Genomic DNA, 18,568 nt, shown 5'->3' on the forward strand with positions numbered 1-18,568 from the left:
CCCGCGCTCATTGACAATGAGACTCATTACGAAGCAATGAGCCAGAAAACGCAGCGCCACGAACACCATTCATCCAGCTAAGCACGACACTCAGTCACCATCACGTCACCGCCACATTCATCCTGCAAAAACATCCCTGCTCTGATGAAATATACCACAAAAATAAGATTATTTCAATTCTGTGGCACTGCTCAGCATGACCTCAAGACATAATAATTTACATAACTCAGGGTTTTTATTGTGAAGACTGGAAAACATCCAGAATTATTATAATAATTTCACAAAATCAAGTTAAACCAAACGCTCTAACATTTTTAGCAGAAGTAACATTATTTCACCATTACCTTTGACCTTTGTATTTATTATAAATACAATTAAATGTTGTATGTGGTGAACAAGCTGGAACAATAATTTAAAGAGGAAAGAAGCCTAGATGTGCTCAGAAACGCCGAAATATCAATGTCGGTTTTATTTCTATACCAGATTTACAACTGAGGCCGACCAAACAGCTTCACAGTCAAACCAGATAACAATACGACAAAATAAAATGTAAAATTAAATAAAAAATCTGAATACAATCAGTAAAATGTACCTGTAAAAGGACAACAAAAACAGATAAGATGCATTAAAATCTTGTGTTCCGTTTAAATCAAAAAGATGAGTTTAAAGCAAGAGATTAAAAGTTTTTATAGAGCGAATACTTACAGGTGAAATGTTCCAAACATTTGGAGTAGATGTTGATCAAGCCAAACCACTTAAAACTGTGAAAGTTAGTGATTAGATTTTAAAAATAAATCTAAAAGCAAACAGGAAGCCAAGCAGGGTTTACTCATTCCTGCTTCTTCATCCCAGTCAGAAGATAAAATATTCATGTTGCTCTGTAAGTTAATGAAATATCAGATTCCAGATAAAAAGTTCCCCAAAACAGATGCAGCTCTTTTCTTTTCTTTAATGTTAACAATTTTCTTTGTTTTATGAAATGCATTGGTTAAGCCCACATCCAGGCGGACTTCGGCAAAGTATTTACCCACAATTCATCGCTGCATGTGACGTTTTAAATTTTTTTTAAATTATCTTTTATTGACAATGAAAGGGTTTTGAATTAAATGTCAGTGGTGACGGAAAAAGCAGTTTTTAAATGTAAAGTATGGAAATAAATATTGTTTCACTCTGCTGTAGAGGTGTGAATACCATCAACAAGTCAGAACAAAACATCTGAACAGACAAATATCTCCTGCAATGACTTTGGAAAGCAAGAATACTAAACTGTACTTTTAAAATCGTATTGGCACCTTCTTAAAATGCCAAAACAGCGCCTGGTCGGCCATGTTGGACGTCACAGTTACGGCCCAGAGGTGCAGGTTGATGATGTAACCTGTACTGACCCAGTTCTCCAATGTCTGCATGCTTGTAACCTGCACACGAACCCTTCTGTGCACTTCGACTGAGTCCACGCTTCATAGAGGGGCGTCTGGTGGAGGGCGAGTATCGGGACTGGGCCTCAGTGTTCAAGCTTTACGCTCCTGTTATCGGTGTGTTTTTCAAACAGCATCACATACAGGCCTGGCATAGTTACTGCAGCCTTTCGGGATCCTTTCTGGTGTTTCCATGAGGATGAAGACATTTCTAAAAACGGTGCCGTGTTTACGAGGATATTTTCAAAACGACAAACAAAAAAATTGTCTTAATTTGGCCATCGGTCGGTTTGACGACATGCAAAGCTTTAAAGCATTCAGGTCAGCCTCCTACAAAAATAAAGCTCCTCGCAATCAGACTTATCTCCTCCAAGTAGGACATCTTGTAATTGCTTGTATTTGATATTCACGTCTCTGCTCTACTTTCCCATTCTCCCCACAAACAGTCCAAAATACCATTTCATTTCCCCCAATCAGCCCCAGGACATGTGCTGACGACGAGACGGAGAACACAGCATGTTGTTAAGCTACCAGCTAATCAGTATTAGCTCATAATCCTCCCCCTCCTCTCCTTCCACTGCTGAATTCTGCCTGAGAGATGGATGGCACAGCCCTAATCACCCTGTGCAGAGTACTGTCAGAGTGGCTGCAGGCCGCTCTTAACATTTACACCACACCATCACGCACACACAATAAACACAAGCCAATAAGGGAGGAAATCTGCTCCCGCCTCCCAGGGCTCACCACACTCCAACACTCCTCTCCCTGTCACCTCGGATGGATTCAGTGGGATGCAGTTTTAGGACCGAGGGAGATGGTCCTCCTCCTCCTCCTCCTCCTCCTCACGCAGCTCCTTCCTGCCGTTATCTCCGAGCCGAGGCACCGTCGGCCTGAACCACAGCTCTGACTTCCAGCTGCTTCGACGGCGACCAAGTCTGCTGCCAGAGGAGCCTGGGGGGGTGAAGGCTGCTCCCATATCGGCATCACCTCATGTCGGTCCTCTTGGGCAGCTTTCAGTCAAACTGGTTGATTAGCTGTGGTGGCCATCTTGAATCATAGTGACTCCCAAAGCCAATCAGCTGTAGAGGAACACCCAGTGATTGCTTTCATTAAAATCTGTTCAGGGTGTCTGAAATATTTGTGCTATCAGACAGATAAACACATACAGAGAAAAGATAATTACCGTCCCAGATCTGAAAAAGTTTGGATGATGTGTAAAATGTGATCAAAAACAAAATGCAGCGATTTTTAAATCTCATAAACCCCTTTTTTATAAGATCATTTTGAATTTTATGGCAGCAGCTTGTCTCTTTAAAGTCGTTCCAGATGTTTCTCCTCTGTGCAGCATCTCCTCTTCTTCTCCCATCAGTCTGTAAACATCTGGACCCGAGGAGAGCAGCTGCTGCAGGTTTTACAGGGAATGTTGTCCCATTATGTCTGTAGAGGCTGTTTAACAGTCCTGGATGGGAGCAGATGTTGTTCTAAAACCTGCAGATACTTTTCTGCATTGATGGAGCCTTTCCAGATGTGTAAGCTGCCCACAGCAGAGGCTTTAATACAGACGATGATCTGTGAGCCGAACAGAACCAGAACCTGATCACCAACATCTAGCCTTGACCTTTGACCTCAGAGATTTCTGCAGATTCTTCAAATCTGTTGATGGTTTTATGAACTGTAGATGATGGGATGTTCAAAATCTTCCAGTTTTCCATTGAGTAATTTTATTCTGAAACTGTTCAGCTGTTTTTAGACCCAGTTCCTCTCAGCCTGGTGAACCTCTGCCCATCTTTATTTCTGACAGATTCAGCCTCTAAAATCCTCTTTTTCTCCCCACTCCTCTGACTGACCTGCTGCTAATTAACCTCATTAGTTATAAAAAGCTCCTCCAGATGTTTCTGATTCGTCCCACTTACTTTTACAGCATTTTGTTGCCCCTGGAACAACATTTTTGAGACGTTTTTCTGCCATAAAATGCCAAATTATCTATTTTTCTCTTAAAATTGATCCAGTTTCTTAGTTTCAACATTTCATATGTTTATTATGTTCCATTGTGAAGAAAATATGAGATTTACAGATCATTGCATTCAGTTTGTGTTTACATTTTACACAAAACCCCCAACATCTTTAGAATTGGGGTTGTATATTCATTAAATCCTCACAATGTAGACGGCCTAATCTATAACATCCACAGTCCCGGATTATTCCTCCCAGACATGCTGGCTCTGCTGGAAGGATTTGGTCACCTAATTTGTGACCATCGTCGGATGAGAGCATGTTTCAGACTCTCAGCTGCCACCTCTGACTTTTCTGCAGCCTCCCCACCAGCAACACACGTCACCTGCGTCAACCCACTGCCCCACATAATTACCCTGGCATCAGGAGAGCAGCAGGACGAAGAACCAGGAGCTGACGCCCCACTGATCAGGACTCATCAGGTGGCGGAGAAACGAACCGGTTCAAGATGAGCAGGTAAACTGGAACAGACCGAAGTGAATATTCAGATGATCCTGCGCTGCCAGCTGTGAGCCTGTTGGGATGGGAGAGGCTGCAAACTGACTGCGTATAATTTGAAAAATTAGGGTTTGTGAATGTGTGGTATGAGGGAGGCTCAGCCTGCATCATTATCAGCAGAAAACTCTCAAAGTGTGAGTCACTCAGCAGAGCGGTTACTGCTCACCGCTGCTACCTGGAGCTGACGCACACACAAAAACACACATGCATCTTCATCAGTTCCACGTCTGCGCATGAGTCACTGTGACGCCGGGGTCACATCTTCCCTGCTCTCGCTCCCTGGAGACGCAAACAGCCTGGATGATGATGAGGAGAAGGAGGAGGAGGCCGCGCTGCTGACGTAAGCAGGAGGGTTCTGAGAACACTTCCTCCCAGGAGACTCATATCACCCGTGAGTCATACACACCTATTAACCTCCACATCGTTAACAGTCTGATTAAAAATAACGTAACATTCGCACCGAGTCTTAAAGCTCTAATTGTGTGCTGAAGATTTATCTGCAGCTTTGAGTCTGTGAGATGCTCTGAAACGGGGAGATAATAAGTGTGACTTCATGAATCTGTCACCTCGGCAGGTTAAATACATTTGTTACACGCCAACACGCTGAGGGAAATCTAATTCTTTAGAGATTAAATTTGGCTTTAATAACTTCTACAAAGACAAATCTGCGAAGCTGTGAGTTCATCACATCACTGCTGGTTCATCCGACTCTAACATCCTGCTGCAAAAAGGTGGAAAATATGGATGCACTTTTACTAGAATTTAAGATGCTAAAAAAACACAGAAAGTGCCAGAATATAAACAAAACTACAGAATTTACTTACAATAATTTTGCTGAAGAAGCTAAAACTGAGTCGTTAAAGTTGAAACAAGCTGAACGGAGGCTAAAATGAGGCAAAACATGAGCTAAAACCTAGTATGAGTGGAACACAAACTAAAAAACAAAAGTAGCAGAACAGTAGCTGGAAGCTAAAAGTAACTAAACATTAACACAGATCAAATTAATTTAACAAATGATAAAATGAACGAATCACATGCTGAAGCCAAATTCAGTAAAACAGGAGCTAAAGTGAGCAAAAGAAGAGCTTAAGCTAATATAATATAAACAATAACTAAAATTAGGTAAATTATAGCTAAAATTAGCTAAACAGATTCTAAAGGTAAAGTTACTAAAATAGTAGCTAAAATGAGAAAAACTGAAGCAAAGATTACCAAAATAAAATGAACAAAACAGATGCCGAAATTAGGTGAGCAAAGCTAAAACAAGCACAATAATAAACCTTATCTGTAGCTAAAATGAGATAAAATTAGCTAAACAAATACTGAAATGACCGAAACAGATTGTAGCACAAAGATGCACCGTTTCTCATGACCTCTGACCTCCTGCCATCTTTCTGAGCCGAGTGAATCTTGTTTTGGGACACGTGCAAACTTTTCTGCAGCCCAAGGTCTTTTACCTCCCAGCCGTCTGAATGTCTCAGTTTGTTACCAAACTCTTCTCCATAACAAACTGAGGAGACATCCTTGGCGGAGGACTGCAGTTCACTTTTTTGCAGTCAGTTCATTTTTGTGTCCGTGGCGTGAGGACCGTCTTCCCCTCGTTTTGTAACCTGAGGAAAGCATTTCTGCTCCGTGTTTAAAGTCCTGCAGATCAAAGATAAAGAAAGAGGAAACCAAAAGAAGAAACTTCAGTTGAGAAATAACTTTTCATGCTGTTAAGAAAGAACCGCCTGAGTTTGCACGTCTTCTGTCTCGTCCTGCTGCAAACAGGTGACCTCGGACAGAACGATGACCTCTGACCTTTAACAGGCTCCGGGCATTTACCTGTTGAGGCCTGAAGTGACGCCTGGTCCTCCACAGCTTCTGATCCAATGAGGCACCTAGAAGGAAAGAAGAAGTGATTTGGAGTCTGACTGTTTAATTTTAACGGACGCAAATTGATAAATAAAACTGACCTGACGGCCTGGCAGAAATAAAAACCAGAATCCAGACTGAAGATACCAACATAAAACATCCCATTTTATTATAGTTGTTGTGCTGGTAAAATGTCTTTAAATATCCCCATCTGCACATTTGTTTGCCACAACAACTGGTTTCATTTGAATTCTTCTCTGAAAAATCTGTTTGCCCCGTTTTTCTCACAGTAAATCATTTTCACTTGTTCTTTACTGTGAAAGCAATGTGCTGTGAGTTACTATGGTGCTGGTTTTCACAGCAAAGCTTACCGTACGATCTGCTAAACGTAAATTCACAATGCATTCTGGGAAAATACTGAGCGACTGTAAGTCAAAATGCAGTCGTGCTGGTTTACCGTGAAATACAGCAGTCCTGCATGTTGTAATGAAAGAGTTTTCATGATTTAATAACAATTAAAATCACTGTATTCAGATTTGCAGGACTGATGTGCTGCTGTTGTCAGTTTTACAGTAAATTATTTACAGTGCATCACAAAAAAAACAACAAAACTGTGACATCAAATAGCTTTTGGCTTGAATGTACAAAATGTAGTGGTAGAAAGACTGAAACTGGATTCATCTTAGGAAGACAAGCACTGAAGTTTCAAAGTTTCAAAGATTTCTTTGGAGAGCAACTGTTTCTGGAGCCGAGGCTGCAGGTCACAGCTCCACTCAGGAGGAGGAAACTGAATACAGGAAGTAAAATAAAATAAATCAACCTGGTCTCGTTAAAATGGTGTAATAATAACAGGCCGGGTCTTTCTGCGTGCTGCTTTGCATCTCGTGGTTTTTGCATATGATTACGGGCTTTGAAGAGATAAAACACTGAGCTGTACTTTTACACGGCTTTATTTTCTTCGACATTTCATTTTGAATACAGCAGACATGCAAAATACTTTGAAAGGAATGCAAAATGGACCAGCGATGCCCTGAGAAACTTGTTCCAAAAAACGAATAAAAAGCTTTGTGTGGATTTATATTTACAGCGACCTGAGCTCTGCTGTTTCAGGGAATCTTTAGAAACTTACTGAAAATAAGTTAAAATGTGTTTTAAAGTGTTCAGTTCCATTCGGGTTGTTTGTTTGTCGTTCATTTAAAGATAAACGTGGACTGGGTGGAATTATTTCTGTAATTTAGTTGCCAAATTTTTAGACCTAAACAAACAAAAGTTGAGATTTCAACGTTCAGATGCAGTTAGAGAATCAAGTCGGGGTATTAATTCTGATTAATGCATTAATGAAACATAAAATATATTTTATTTTACCACATTAACTCCTTAGAAACAGCTTAGTTTTTATGACAGATTTCACCACCTGCTTGGAAACCAGCGACAGACCTGATTTTAATTTCTGTTTTAACAAAAAGTGACTTATTTTTGTATTAAATAAGAAGTTAAGTCAGCCTCTGTTTACTGGAGAGACTGATAGATCCAAGCAGGTACGTCATAAAGTCGTTTATTGTCTCTGATTTGTTGAGTCTTAATCTGGTTTTATTTCCTAATTAGATCCATTTTGATCCATAAATTAAAAACTTGACCATCTTAAATGAATAAAAGTAACAGAACTTTTACACAAAATGTTATTTTATTAGGGACACTTCTTTTTACTGAATTTTTATTTGTAATAAATGTAATTTTCACAGCTGGTTCTCATCTTCAACACATGACAGCAGAGCAGATAAAAGATGTGAAACTTTCATTCGTTGTTTTTCAGTTTTCAGATTTCTGGGGGAGATTGTTGACAGATGCTGTGAGTTTACCTCCCCCCTTTTTTTCACAACACTCAGTGTTTGTTCACTTTACAGCTTTCTAAATGCTGCTGTCTTTGTCTGCGTCTCCATCGCTGCTGCACAGACATCATAAAGACGTCAGAGGCTGAGGCTGAGCTGCATTAAAAGCTGCAGCGGTGACTCACTTCTTCTCTGGAAAACAAAGACCAGAAGCTGTTCCGACACAAACTCCCAGCAGGAGCAGGAAAGTGACGCTCTGGTCGTCAATGACGACAAAAACCTCATGTTTTTCTCACTTTAAATGAAGAATCAAAGTACAGAAACAAGAAAGCAAACCTTCTCTGAGCTGCTGTTTGAGTTCAGGTCAGCCTGAAAAAGCTGGAAACATCTGCAAAGATGTCTTCTGTGAAAAACTCATTAAATCATCTTTTTTTTAGTTCTCAGAGAGAATTCTGCTTTTTGTCTCTCCTTTGCAATAAACCCCCTGATTTCTTCTCTTTTAACTTGAACAGCATCCGTCTCATACTCATCGGTTCCTCCTCCATCCTTGGGTTTTATTTTTGTTTGTTGTTGTTTTTTCTGGGATTTGATGCAGGAAACAATCATCAGCTGCTGCTCCTCACTTTTTATTTTCTGATCTAGAAAACAAGTCTCATTATTTGACAACATAAAGAACTTAAGAGATTTTTTTCTTGTCTTTCTCTCAGAGTAAGGTCGTGTCTTTTCTCTCTTATTTACTTTTACAAATGACAGTTTCGCCTCTGATAGGTTTAAGGATGAACTCATGGATTCATGTGTTAATGTGAAAACTGAGCTCTTACAGGTGGAGAAATTATGAAAGAATAAAGAGTTAAAAATGAGCTCCTGTGCAGTGAGAAAATTATAATTTTTAATGATTTCACAGGAATTTTGTTAAAAACGGATAATAAGAGGAAAAATCTCGTGTTTTTGGATAAATTTGCAGGAGTTTATGAAGACATCTGGATTATTTATCAGGCTTTAAATAATAAAAAATGAAATGATATCTGAGGCAGCTGGAAACAAACAAACGGGCGACTTTTTGCGCTCAACCGTTTGGGTTTTTTTTTTTCGGATGTTTTTTATTTTATGGACGCGCGCGCGCGGCGGTGGCGCAGCTCAGGTGAGCTCTCCAGGAGAGCCCAGCGCACGTGCGCCATCACATTCCAGCCATTCCCGGAGCACGTGCCGCGCAATAAAACTGTCTGCGCTTTGTATCAGAAGAGCCGCGTCATCAGCCGTGAAAGGAGGGGAGGGGGGGGGATATATATACCTCGTGACAAAACGACGCTTCCGGTTTCCTCTAATCGTGGAATTAACGCTCATATCACTAATTACAGAATGACGCAGCTGAAAAGGCAGACGCTGCCTCGCGCGCGCACTCTAACAGCCGCGCGCGTGCACGTATGTGCCGTGAACGAACAAGTGAAGAAGGAGAGGTGGGGGTTCTGACGGTCCCGGGGGGGGGGCGCTCCGGACCTGTTTGGGGTTGTTTTCAGGGTGTAAGTGAAGGCGCGCGGGTTTGCGGCAGTTTCGCGGGAGATTTCCCCGCTGATTTGCGCTCGTTTCCTTATAAGGAAAGCCAGTCGTGCCTGTCTGTGATAGGCCGAGAGCTGCAGCCTCACATTAACCCCTTCACCGCTGAATTTTATTTATTCCAGCCCGTCTGCAACAACGTGAGCGCGCTGCCTTCACGCTTTTATTGTTTTATGATGTGATTAAAGGTTCTGTCTGTTTAGAAAACAACAAATAAACAAACTCTGAGTGGAAATATTGTCTCTCCTCTTTGTTTTTCAAAAGCTTTTCTTTGGTTTTCTGCTGTTTCCAGCCCTAATTGTCGGTTCTGTTGGCTGGACTGGACCGGGTCTGCTCCGGTTCATACCGGAACCGGCTGCTGTCTGTCCCGACCGAGGAGGAGGATGACCTACATAGACTTTCACTCACGCACGCGCCGTTAAACCCGCGCAAATCCATCGGAGAACCCCCGCTCCGCGCGCGGGGCTTTGTGAAGAGTCACCTCTTTGTGTGACCTTGACTCGGAGGATCTGGATCTGCGTGAAGCTGTTCAGCTGGGTGTTTTCTGTGCACCGATTCACGCATCATCATCATCATCATCGTCATCATCATCATCATGGTATTAAATCTGCACAGCTTCTGTTTTGCCCCAAACACAGAAGGCCTCCTGATGATGGCGGTGATCAATCAATGCCAAACCCGCCTGGCCTTGACATGAGTCGGGCCTGTGGGGAGTCATCTGCTAGGATCTGATGTTGTTCCTAAAGATCATAAAAAACACATCTTAAAGTGTGTTCCAGCTTATAAAAATACATTTCACAGATGATTTTAGACGCCTCGAGGTGCTCAGATTAAAAATAAAATAAATAGATCCGGTGTGTTGATGTGATGTAACTCTAAATACCGGATCAAAGGTCCTGCCAAGCTGCTAAATACGGGTTGGTGAGCAGCACATTCAGGCCAGCACGGTTTAAGAATAAAACAGTCACCATTCACGCTCCAGCTCCACATCCAGCCAGGAGCATGTGCTGCGTTCAGGCTCTCCTCTCAGCTCGGATTTCCCAAAACTCCCACACGTTGGACTCACAACCTGTTCCGGAGGTTCCGAACTTTACCCCTTTTGGTCTCTTTAGTTCTTTATTTGATCAGATGTGCAACTTTGATCACTAGGAGAAAAAAAAAACTTTTAGGCAAAGATGTCGCCCTCTGAGTTTATGTTGGAGAACATTCTCAGCTACTACCACACCAAATTTTTGCTCAATATCTGTACAGTTTACTGAGTTGTAGACGTTTTTCTGTTCACTCAGGTCAGCTGGCTCTGGTGGCCATCTTGTATAGTTGTAGATTTTCATCCAGTGATTAGTTTCTGAGAGTTTCGTTAAAATCCATCCGGTAACAGGCATGCACAGACATGTGCGAAAACATGATCGCCCCGCCTTTGCCTTTGGCGACAGGCAATAAAATAATCACAGAAACCAGATTTACAAAAGTCTGTCACATTAAGACGTTACTGGAATTTAAACACGTGCAGCACTAATGGTTCTCTTTTTTTCCCTCTCAATCCTTTAAACGTGCATTTAGACATGAGTGGGTTCTGAAGCACACTCTGCACCCTTACTTCCCACTGCCTTGCAGAAATCTTCCAAAAAACAAGAAACTGCTGGAAAAAAAATTGATTTTATACATGAAACAAATGTAAAATGTGCAAAACTGCAACAAAGAGAGACAAACGACAGATTCAAAATGCTAATCAGAAATTAAACAACCCAAAAAAACACTTCAAATGACCAAATCAGGACAGAAAACAATCTATAACAACTATGAATTAAAACATTTTTGTTACAATAATATGCAAAAGTCAGAAATTATAACGCAAACTAAACTGAGTCATAAAATAAGACGGGGGTTGTGGGGGGGAGCGGTCATTTCTATAAATTCACTGACGTTGGTGCAAAAAAGTTAATTTCCTCCAATCAGCTGGGTTTTCAGGGTTTTCACCCCAAGATTATAAGTGACCCCCCCAAAATGGGTTTTCAAAATGGTGCAATAAGACAGAAACCCACCGTTAAAGAATCTCTGATCGCTATAAAAGGAGACAAAATATGTATAATGGGCTATTTATGTGCACAAATGGAGACCCAGCAGGTCAAAGTTGCATATTTGCATCCCTTTTTGTTTTAAGGGTCTTAGTTCTCTGAGGGTGCATGCAGAGGGCTTTTACAAGTTATTTGGTTTAGACAACATAAAATAAATTACAGACAGCTTTCTGTCTGGTGCAAATAAATTAATAATGCACTACAAAGGATAAATATTAATAAATGTCCCAGTTTAAAAGACAATAAAACAATTATAAGAGCAATTTAAGACTAAACTAACATACAAGTTGTGCTTAATGCATGTCCAGTTTATTCATAAATCAGTCAAATCACTACATGAGTTTATTTGTGCTTCTCCTGAAGTCACCAGCAGTTTCCAGGATTTTCTTCTGATTTTCCAGACAGACCCTGAAGGCAGCACGACAGCCATGCCCGCCCCCGTCACCTCCCCCCGCCGCGTGACGTCACACTCACGGCTATTTGCATGAAGTGTTTTCTGGCTGCAGAGAGAGAGAGAGAGAGGAGAGAGAGGATCTCCGAGGGGGACAGCGAGGGAAGAGGCGCAGAGAAAACCGGAGGAGGAGGAGGAGTGGAGGGTCTTCATCATCAGGACAGGAGCAGAGAAATCCGAGGAACAGATCCGACAGGAACCAGCAGGAACCAGCAGGCAGTCTGTCCTCTGCTGCGGTGGAAAATGGAGCTACCCGCCGCCGGAGAGCACGTCTTTGCGGTGGAGAGCATCGAGAAGAAGCGCAGCAGAAAGGTTGGTCTCCGTTTCTGCGCACATGCATGCGCACAGGAGGCTGATTTCTCTTCAGCTGCCCTTCTCACAACGGATCATGTGTTATTCTTTAATACCAATGTGTTTTTTGTTTTATTTTGCCGAGCTGAGCGCGCGCAGTGAAGTCACATTATTCCGTTTGCTCTCCTCCGCAGGGGAGGGTCGAGTATCTGGTCAAGTGGAGAGGATGGTCTCCGAGGTGAGTCCACGAGCAGCAGCTCTCTGAGAGATGAAGCACAACATTTCAAAACACCTCAGCAGTCAGTGCGAGGCATTCTGGGGCTGCTGGGGCTGCGTGGGCGCGCGCATGGGCGGCTGCGCGCTCCTGTTCCGGCGCAGATGATGGATGTGGTTTTATGATGTTTGCAATTAAAGGACGACATGTCTGTAATTCGACACGGATACTTTAAGAAACAAGTGGGTCCTCCTCTTCCTGCTGCAGCAGCGCGTGAAAGTTACTCTCTATGTGTCCACTGGGGAGGGACAAGTGTCTCCGCGTGTTTCCACATGCGCAGACGCGCGATAAGACTTACTGTACAAGTCACAGGCTGGGCAGGGGACAGGTTGTCTTTAACGGTCTTCTGTCTCCTCTGTGGACAGGTACAACACGTGGGAGCCAGAGGAAAACATCCTGGACCCAAGGCTGCTTGATGCTTTCCAGGACAGGTAGGTTCAGAGTTGGATAAACCAGTTTCACCAATAAGGAAGCCAGAAATAACAGAATTACATAACCGACGGTTTCAGCTCTCCTCACAGGATTTAACCTGAGCTGTGACTCCTGCTCAGGAATACAGGAGTTTGTATTTTGAGACCCGGGATTCCTGCATGATCCCTTGTTGATTTTTTTGCACGATACATCAGTCAAAGGTGCTGACAATTAGGTCTTTGTGTTTATTTTAGGATCAAACCTGGCAAACACTCCCACTTTGTTGAGCTTGTTTTAAGAGTCAGCATCGGGTTAGTTTGTGGCCGCGTCTCTAAACAAAGAGGAGCAATAAAAGGAGAGATGTGGGGCAGAAGTCCAGCCGCAGAGAGGATTTAAAAGACAAACAGGGACAGCCGCTGTATTATGTACGTGTATAAGTCTTTACTACATCAGGATATAAAATTAGATAGTCAGAAGTTACTTATACGTTTAATAAAGTAGGATTTTACTCGTTTTAAAACCACATCAATCAGTATTTTTCCCACCAAGGTTAAAGATTTACCTGCAGCTTCTGATAATTTTGTGTTTCACTGCAGTAATGATCCTCCTCTCTGTGTGCAGACTGGATATATTAAGGTCTTCAGTTCCGATTGGCTCCTTGTGCTTAACTTTTAACCAATCATGAGTTCCTCATGAGTCATGGTCACCATACTGCCAGTATTTGACCCAATCAGAAGCAGTGTAGAGTGAGTCAGGACTTCCTGATCTTAACCAGTCCTGTGGGTGATGTAGTTTATAAGATTCAGTTCCCACTTCGAGCACCGTGTATAAATGCTTCCCAACTTCATCCAACAGAACCTTACCATTGGTGTCGCCAACAGTGAACCAGAGAAGAAGCTTCTGGGTTCATAAACTCGCCTCATTACATCATTCTGCTGCCTGACGCTCAGACTCACAGTTTATGATGTAACAGAGATGCAAGAGGAAAGCCAGACTTAACAAAACAATCCACGCATGACTAATTGTTTATTAGGAAATTTAAAATTTCACAACAGAATTAAAGTTTTACCCTGAGGAGCTTTTTCTTCTGACTGAGTTTGTGTCTTGGCAGCTGCAGGACAGAAAGGACGAGGCTGAATTTCTCCAAGGTGGGAAACTGTCTCTGGCTTTTCTCTCGCCTCAACCTTTCAGGTCACACGTTGGAGCAAAATACCGACATCACTCTGCGCCTGTTTTTACAATTATCTCCCATCTCTCTCTTAAAGGGGAGGTATTTTATTGAAACTAATTGCGCGTCTCTCCAGGGAGCCAAATGGTCTGAATGCCAGGCTATGAAAATACACCGAGCCGTCATTGTAATTAGATGTGAGGGGAGGAGGGTGGGGGAGGGATCCGACATCACTCCTGTCTGCGGTGTTCAGTTACTGCCTCGGAGAGAAGAGCAAAAGCTCAGGAAACCCTTAATCTTCAGCTAGAATTCCCACTTTGAACTGGATATTTCGGGTCATTTATGAAGGAACGAGCCTCAGAACGGCCGACGTGTTACAGTAAACATGAATCTGTCAACGTTTCTGTGGACAAAGGAGTGGAAGGATGAGGAGGATGTTTTGCATGGGGAAGTGTCAATCCAACTTAAAGCATGGGCTTTCCTCTCCGAGCCTGAGGAGGACACCCGTGACGTTGTGTTGCTATGCAACGGTGACTTGTCTCTGTGAGACGGTTCACTGATTGTCTGCTGTGCTCTGCTCCTGCAGGGAACGTCAGGAGCAGCTGATGGGATATCGCAAGAGAGGACCCAAACCAAAGCACCTGCTTGTTCAGGTAAGAAAAGCAGGATTAATTATTTTCTTGATTACCAGAAATGGTAATCATAATCATTATTAAAGTACAATCAGCTCATTTAAATTGCACCGGTTTACAATAACTTGTCTGAGGATGGGAAACGGAAAAAGGTCCCGTTTAAATCGAGTCACATGCAGTTTGATTCATTTCAGCTCAGTATAGAATGAAATTAGAATCCTATTTAGTTTAAATGCTGCAGTTTTTTAAAGAAATTCTCAACAAAAGAAATATAGAATTTCTAAAAAATGTTGCAGGTTGTGACATACTGATTTAAGGCTTCAGGCCCAGCAGTCAAACCCAAAACTTTATTATCCTGTGATACAACTTAAACCAACTTTAATCAGATGTTTTCAACCTGACATAACCTAACATCTGTAAAGGGGGTATCTCGCTGGGCTGAGAGTACCTGGTGGACAGCATTCATAAAGGAATCTCCAGAACGTCACTCTCACTTTGGTTTACAACTTCCTTGCATTCAAAGGCTTGCAGCTCAAAAGAATTGTGATAAAATCTCTTGAAATAGTCACAAAGTCATCTCCAACCCATTTCCAGAGCACTGGAGCTTATTTAGCAACAAGACTTAAATGCACTTAAATGTTCTTGTTATCATTAAATGTTTGATGCTGCAGTTTCCTGAACTTACAGCTTCATCTATACAGCCGCAAATCATTCATTTGGCGTATTAATCGAGAGCCTTAAAAAGGCCAAACGATCCCCTCAGAGGAGCGTTTTTGTTCCTCTCAGGAGGGTGTTTTGGTAACACATGGGATAAAGTCAGTGACGGTACTCAAAGCGGCAAGTGACATTCCTCTGAGCTGAGGTCACAGCCGCAGGAGACACTTTGAAATGTCACTCTGATCACTGCTGGAGAGCCGTAGGAGGGCCGTGTGAACACGGACCCTGAAATAAACTGTGTGCTCATTTGGGCCTCACAGGAGCCCAGTCACACATTCCAACGGGCCCCATGAAAGCCCCCTGACACAGACATGTATGAATACTGTAGGCAGATGATCATTAATCAGATCTCTTTTTAAAGAACTTCACTTTCAAACCCCATCCAGGTCCCCATGTCAGAAATGGAGCGTGAGCATTTTGATTAACAATAATTACTTTCTTGTTCACAGGTGCCTTCTTTTGCCAGGAGGTCCAACGTTCTGGCAGATCTTCAGGAGACATCCCTGGAAGACGATGACTGTCAAAAGTCCAGCCCCATCCAGATGCTTCGTCCCCAGGCCCAGCAGTACCAGCTGAACAGCAAGAAGCACCACCAGTACCAGCCGCTGTGCAGGGAGCGTGAGGCCGAGCAGCAGGCCAACGGCAAGAAGTTCTACTATCAGCTCAACAGCAAGAAGCACCACCACTACCAGCCGGACCTCAAGGTGCACGAGCCCATGTTCGCTAAACCCCAGGAGGTCAAAGCCCCGGAACTGGCAAACAAGGGGTACAACCTGCCCCCGGTGCTGCAGCAGAAGTGGGTTCGGGACAAAGACTCAGGCTGCCTGACTAAAGTAAAGGACATCACCATGGAGCTGAAGAAGCTTCCAGCAGATCTTAACGAGCACAAAGAGCCGGAGAAGGTCAAAACTAAAGAGGACGCTTCAGCTCAGGCCAACGGTGTCAGCGGCAGCAAACTGAAGATCGTAAAGAACAAAAACAAGAATGGGCGGATTGTTATCGTCATGAGCAAGTACATGGAAAATGGAATGCAGGCGACGAAAAGTAAAAATGGTGACCCTGAAACCGCTGAGAGGTCACCACAAGGAACAGACAGCAGCGTGGAGAAACACCTCACAAAGATGAAGCTCATCAAGAAGCTCGGTCTCGTAAACGGATTCGCCAAACTCCCCACAGACAAACCCGCTGTTCTGGGCTCTGAACTGAATGGAGAGTCGCTCCCAAAAAAGGAGCAACTCCTTCGAATAGAGCAGACTGTGACGGAACAAGATAAGCATGATGAGGTCAGGGGTGGAGGGCCACTTCCAGAGGATCAGCCTTTACAGCTGACAAGCAAACCTAATCTGCCATCATCCGACAAAGGAGGAAGTCAAGCTGGATTTCAAGGACTAAAGCGACCGTTCTCTGACACGGATGGTGAGGAACATGGTGCTAATAAGAGGTTTTTGAGTTGCAGCAGCTCCAACATGGTTTCCTCGCCCTCCCAATGTGTCGCTATTGACCAAAACGGACACCAGAGTCGTGCAGGACTGCAGGACTGTGGGTACACAGAGCAGGAGGAACCCATCGACTTGAGCATTGTCAAGCCGAGGCCTTTAATTTGCTCCGCGACACCGGCAGAGGTGCTGACACTTCCACACATCGAGACCCAAACACAGACTGAAACACACAAACCCCCACAGGAGAGCTCAGAGTCCGATTCGAACCACAAAACAAGAAAAGACGAGACGTTTCCTTCTTTTCAGCCTTTCCTCAGGAACATCGTCATCACAGACATTACTGCAAACTGCCTCACGGTTACGTTTAAGGAATACGTCACAGCATAACAGCAGCTGGATAACATCTGTGGGGCTGATTATTCTTTGTACTTTTGGATGTTTGAATGTACAACTGAAGCTTTGTTGTTTTTATTTTGTAAAGCTCAGATGTTTTTCAAAAAAAAAGGACTCCTTTATAACAATATTTGCATATTTCTACATTATAAACCCAACATGTTTAATTATTTGTGAAGATTTTAACTAATGCTGTATCTAATTTTAACGATTTCAAACTTAGTTCAAACAGAGTTAGATTAAATAAAACCCTAATTACAAAAAAATTGGTACGATGTGTAAAATGTATATTAAAACAGAATGCAATGATCTGCAAATCTCATAAACTCGTATTTTATTTACAATGGAACAAAATGAAAGTTTTAAATGTTTAAACTAAAGAACTGTACCATTTTAAAAAATGGTAATTGAATTTTATGGCAGCAACACAACTAAACAAATGTTGAGATGGGGCAACGAATAGCTGTAAAAGTGAGTGGGACGAATCAGAAACACCTGGAGGAGCTTTTTATAACTAATTAGGTTAATTAGCAGCAGGTCAGTGAGAGGAGTGGGGATAAAAAGAGGATTTTAGAGACTGAATCTGAGAGAAACTGGAAAAACAGTGGAACAATTTCAGAATAAAGTTCAATTAGAGAAGACTTTGATTATCAGTTCATTCATTTTAAGAATCTGCAGAAATCTGAGGTCAAAGGTCAAGGCTGGTTCTGGTTCTGCTCAGGAACACTGTCTGTAAACACAGTTCACCGTGCCGTCCACAAACGCTGCTTAAAGCTCTATCAGGCAAAGAAGAAGCCAGATGTGAACAGATGTGTCTCCTCTGGACCAAAGAGGAGAACTGTTCTGAGGTCAGCCTGCCTCTCTGATGGTATGGGGGTGCATTACTGCCTCTGCCATGGGGCAGCTTACACACCTGGAAAGGCTCCGTCAATGCAGAAAAGTTTCTCTGGGTTTTAGAACATCTGCTCCCATCCAGCAAAAAAATAGATAAATAAATAAAATTATAAAAGAACAGTCAGGACTGTTGAACAACAAGAATCCTCTACAGACAGAATGGGACAACATTCCCTCTAAAACCTCCAGCAGCTGCTCTCCTCAGGTCCAGATGTGTGTCAACATTTGGTTTGTTTATTATGGTCCATTGTGAATAAAATATGACTATGAGATTTGCCAGCCACTGCATTCTGATTTTATTCACATTTTTTACAACATCTAAACTGAAGGAACTCTACAACGAGATGCACTTACTTCTGTAGATAGATTCACTTTTCTATGAATGAAATTCGGTTTATGCTCAGCAGAAAATGTCAGAAAAATGCAGGTTGTGAAGAAGAAAGTTAGATTGAATCGTGGTAAATTACACTGTGTTATAACAGATAGAAGAACATGTGCTGTTTGGGGAAATTATGCCATTGGGCATGCTCAGACAGGCAGATAAAAAACTGAAGCACCTTTCCTGTTGATAAATAGAATTTGTGTTGTGGAAACAGACGAGCAGAGAAATGGAGGATTGGTTTTAAAGTGCGTCTGCACAGACCGCCTTCAGACCTGAAA

The 18,568-nt window shown here is 42.6% G+C and overlaps 1 protein-coding gene and 1 long non-coding RNA gene across 3 annotated transcripts in view; one reads left to right on the top strand and one right to left on the bottom strand.

Moving 5' to 3' along the window:
- Nucleotides 1–5,166: 5,166 nt before the first annotated feature.
- Nucleotides 5,167–18,568, bottom strand: part of LOC112451175 — a 17,325-nt gene continuing 3,923 nt past the window's right edge. Inside the window, exons 3-4 of one of the 2 annotated variants that reach the window (XR_005233008.1) lie at nucleotides 5,751–5,806; nucleotides 5,167–5,570 (exon numbers count right to left, since the gene is read on the bottom strand). This is a non-coding gene — a long non-coding RNA (uncharacterized LOC112451175). Of the gene's footprint in view, nucleotides 5,571–5,750; nucleotides 5,807–8,702; nucleotides 9,904–18,568 lie in introns of those variants that run through there. The other variant, XR_005233009.1, reaches the window with a different exon arrangement.
- On the top strand, nucleotides 11,746–17,325 carry LOC108245485 (E3 SUMO-protein ligase CBX4). Its single transcript, XM_017432433.3, has 5 exons — nucleotides 11,746–12,001; nucleotides 12,175–12,218; nucleotides 12,620–12,685; nucleotides 14,420–14,486; nucleotides 15,632–17,325. The coding sequence occupies exons 1-5, from the start codon at nucleotides 11,933–11,935 to the stop codon at nucleotides 17,006–17,008; spliced, it is 1,623 nt and encodes a 540-aa protein (XP_017287922.1). The 5' UTR covers nucleotides 11,746–11,932; the 3' UTR covers nucleotides 17,009–17,325.

Source organism: Kryptolebias marmoratus, linkage group LG3 (assembly GCF_001649575.2).
Source record: "Kryptolebias marmoratus isolate JLee-2015 linkage group LG3, ASM164957v2, whole genome shotgun sequence".
NCBI lineage: Eukaryota > Metazoa > Chordata > Actinopteri > Cyprinodontiformes > Rivulidae > Kryptolebias > Kryptolebias marmoratus.

Excerpts from the sequence above, each read along its gene's own strand:
- LOC108245485 (XM_017432433.3), top strand. The coding sequence starts at position 11,933 with ATGGAGCTACCCGCCGCCGGAGAGCACGTCTTTGCGGTGGAGAGCATC. Across the intron at positions 12,002-12,174 it reads AGAAGAAGCGCAGCAGAAAG|GGGAGGGTCGAGTATCTGGT; the intron begins GTTGGTCTCCGT and ends TCTCCTCCGCAG. Across the intron at positions 12,686-14,419 it reads CTTGATGCTTTCCAGGACAG|GGAACGTCAGGAGCAGCTGA; the intron begins GTAGGTTCAGAG and ends CTGCTCCTGCAG.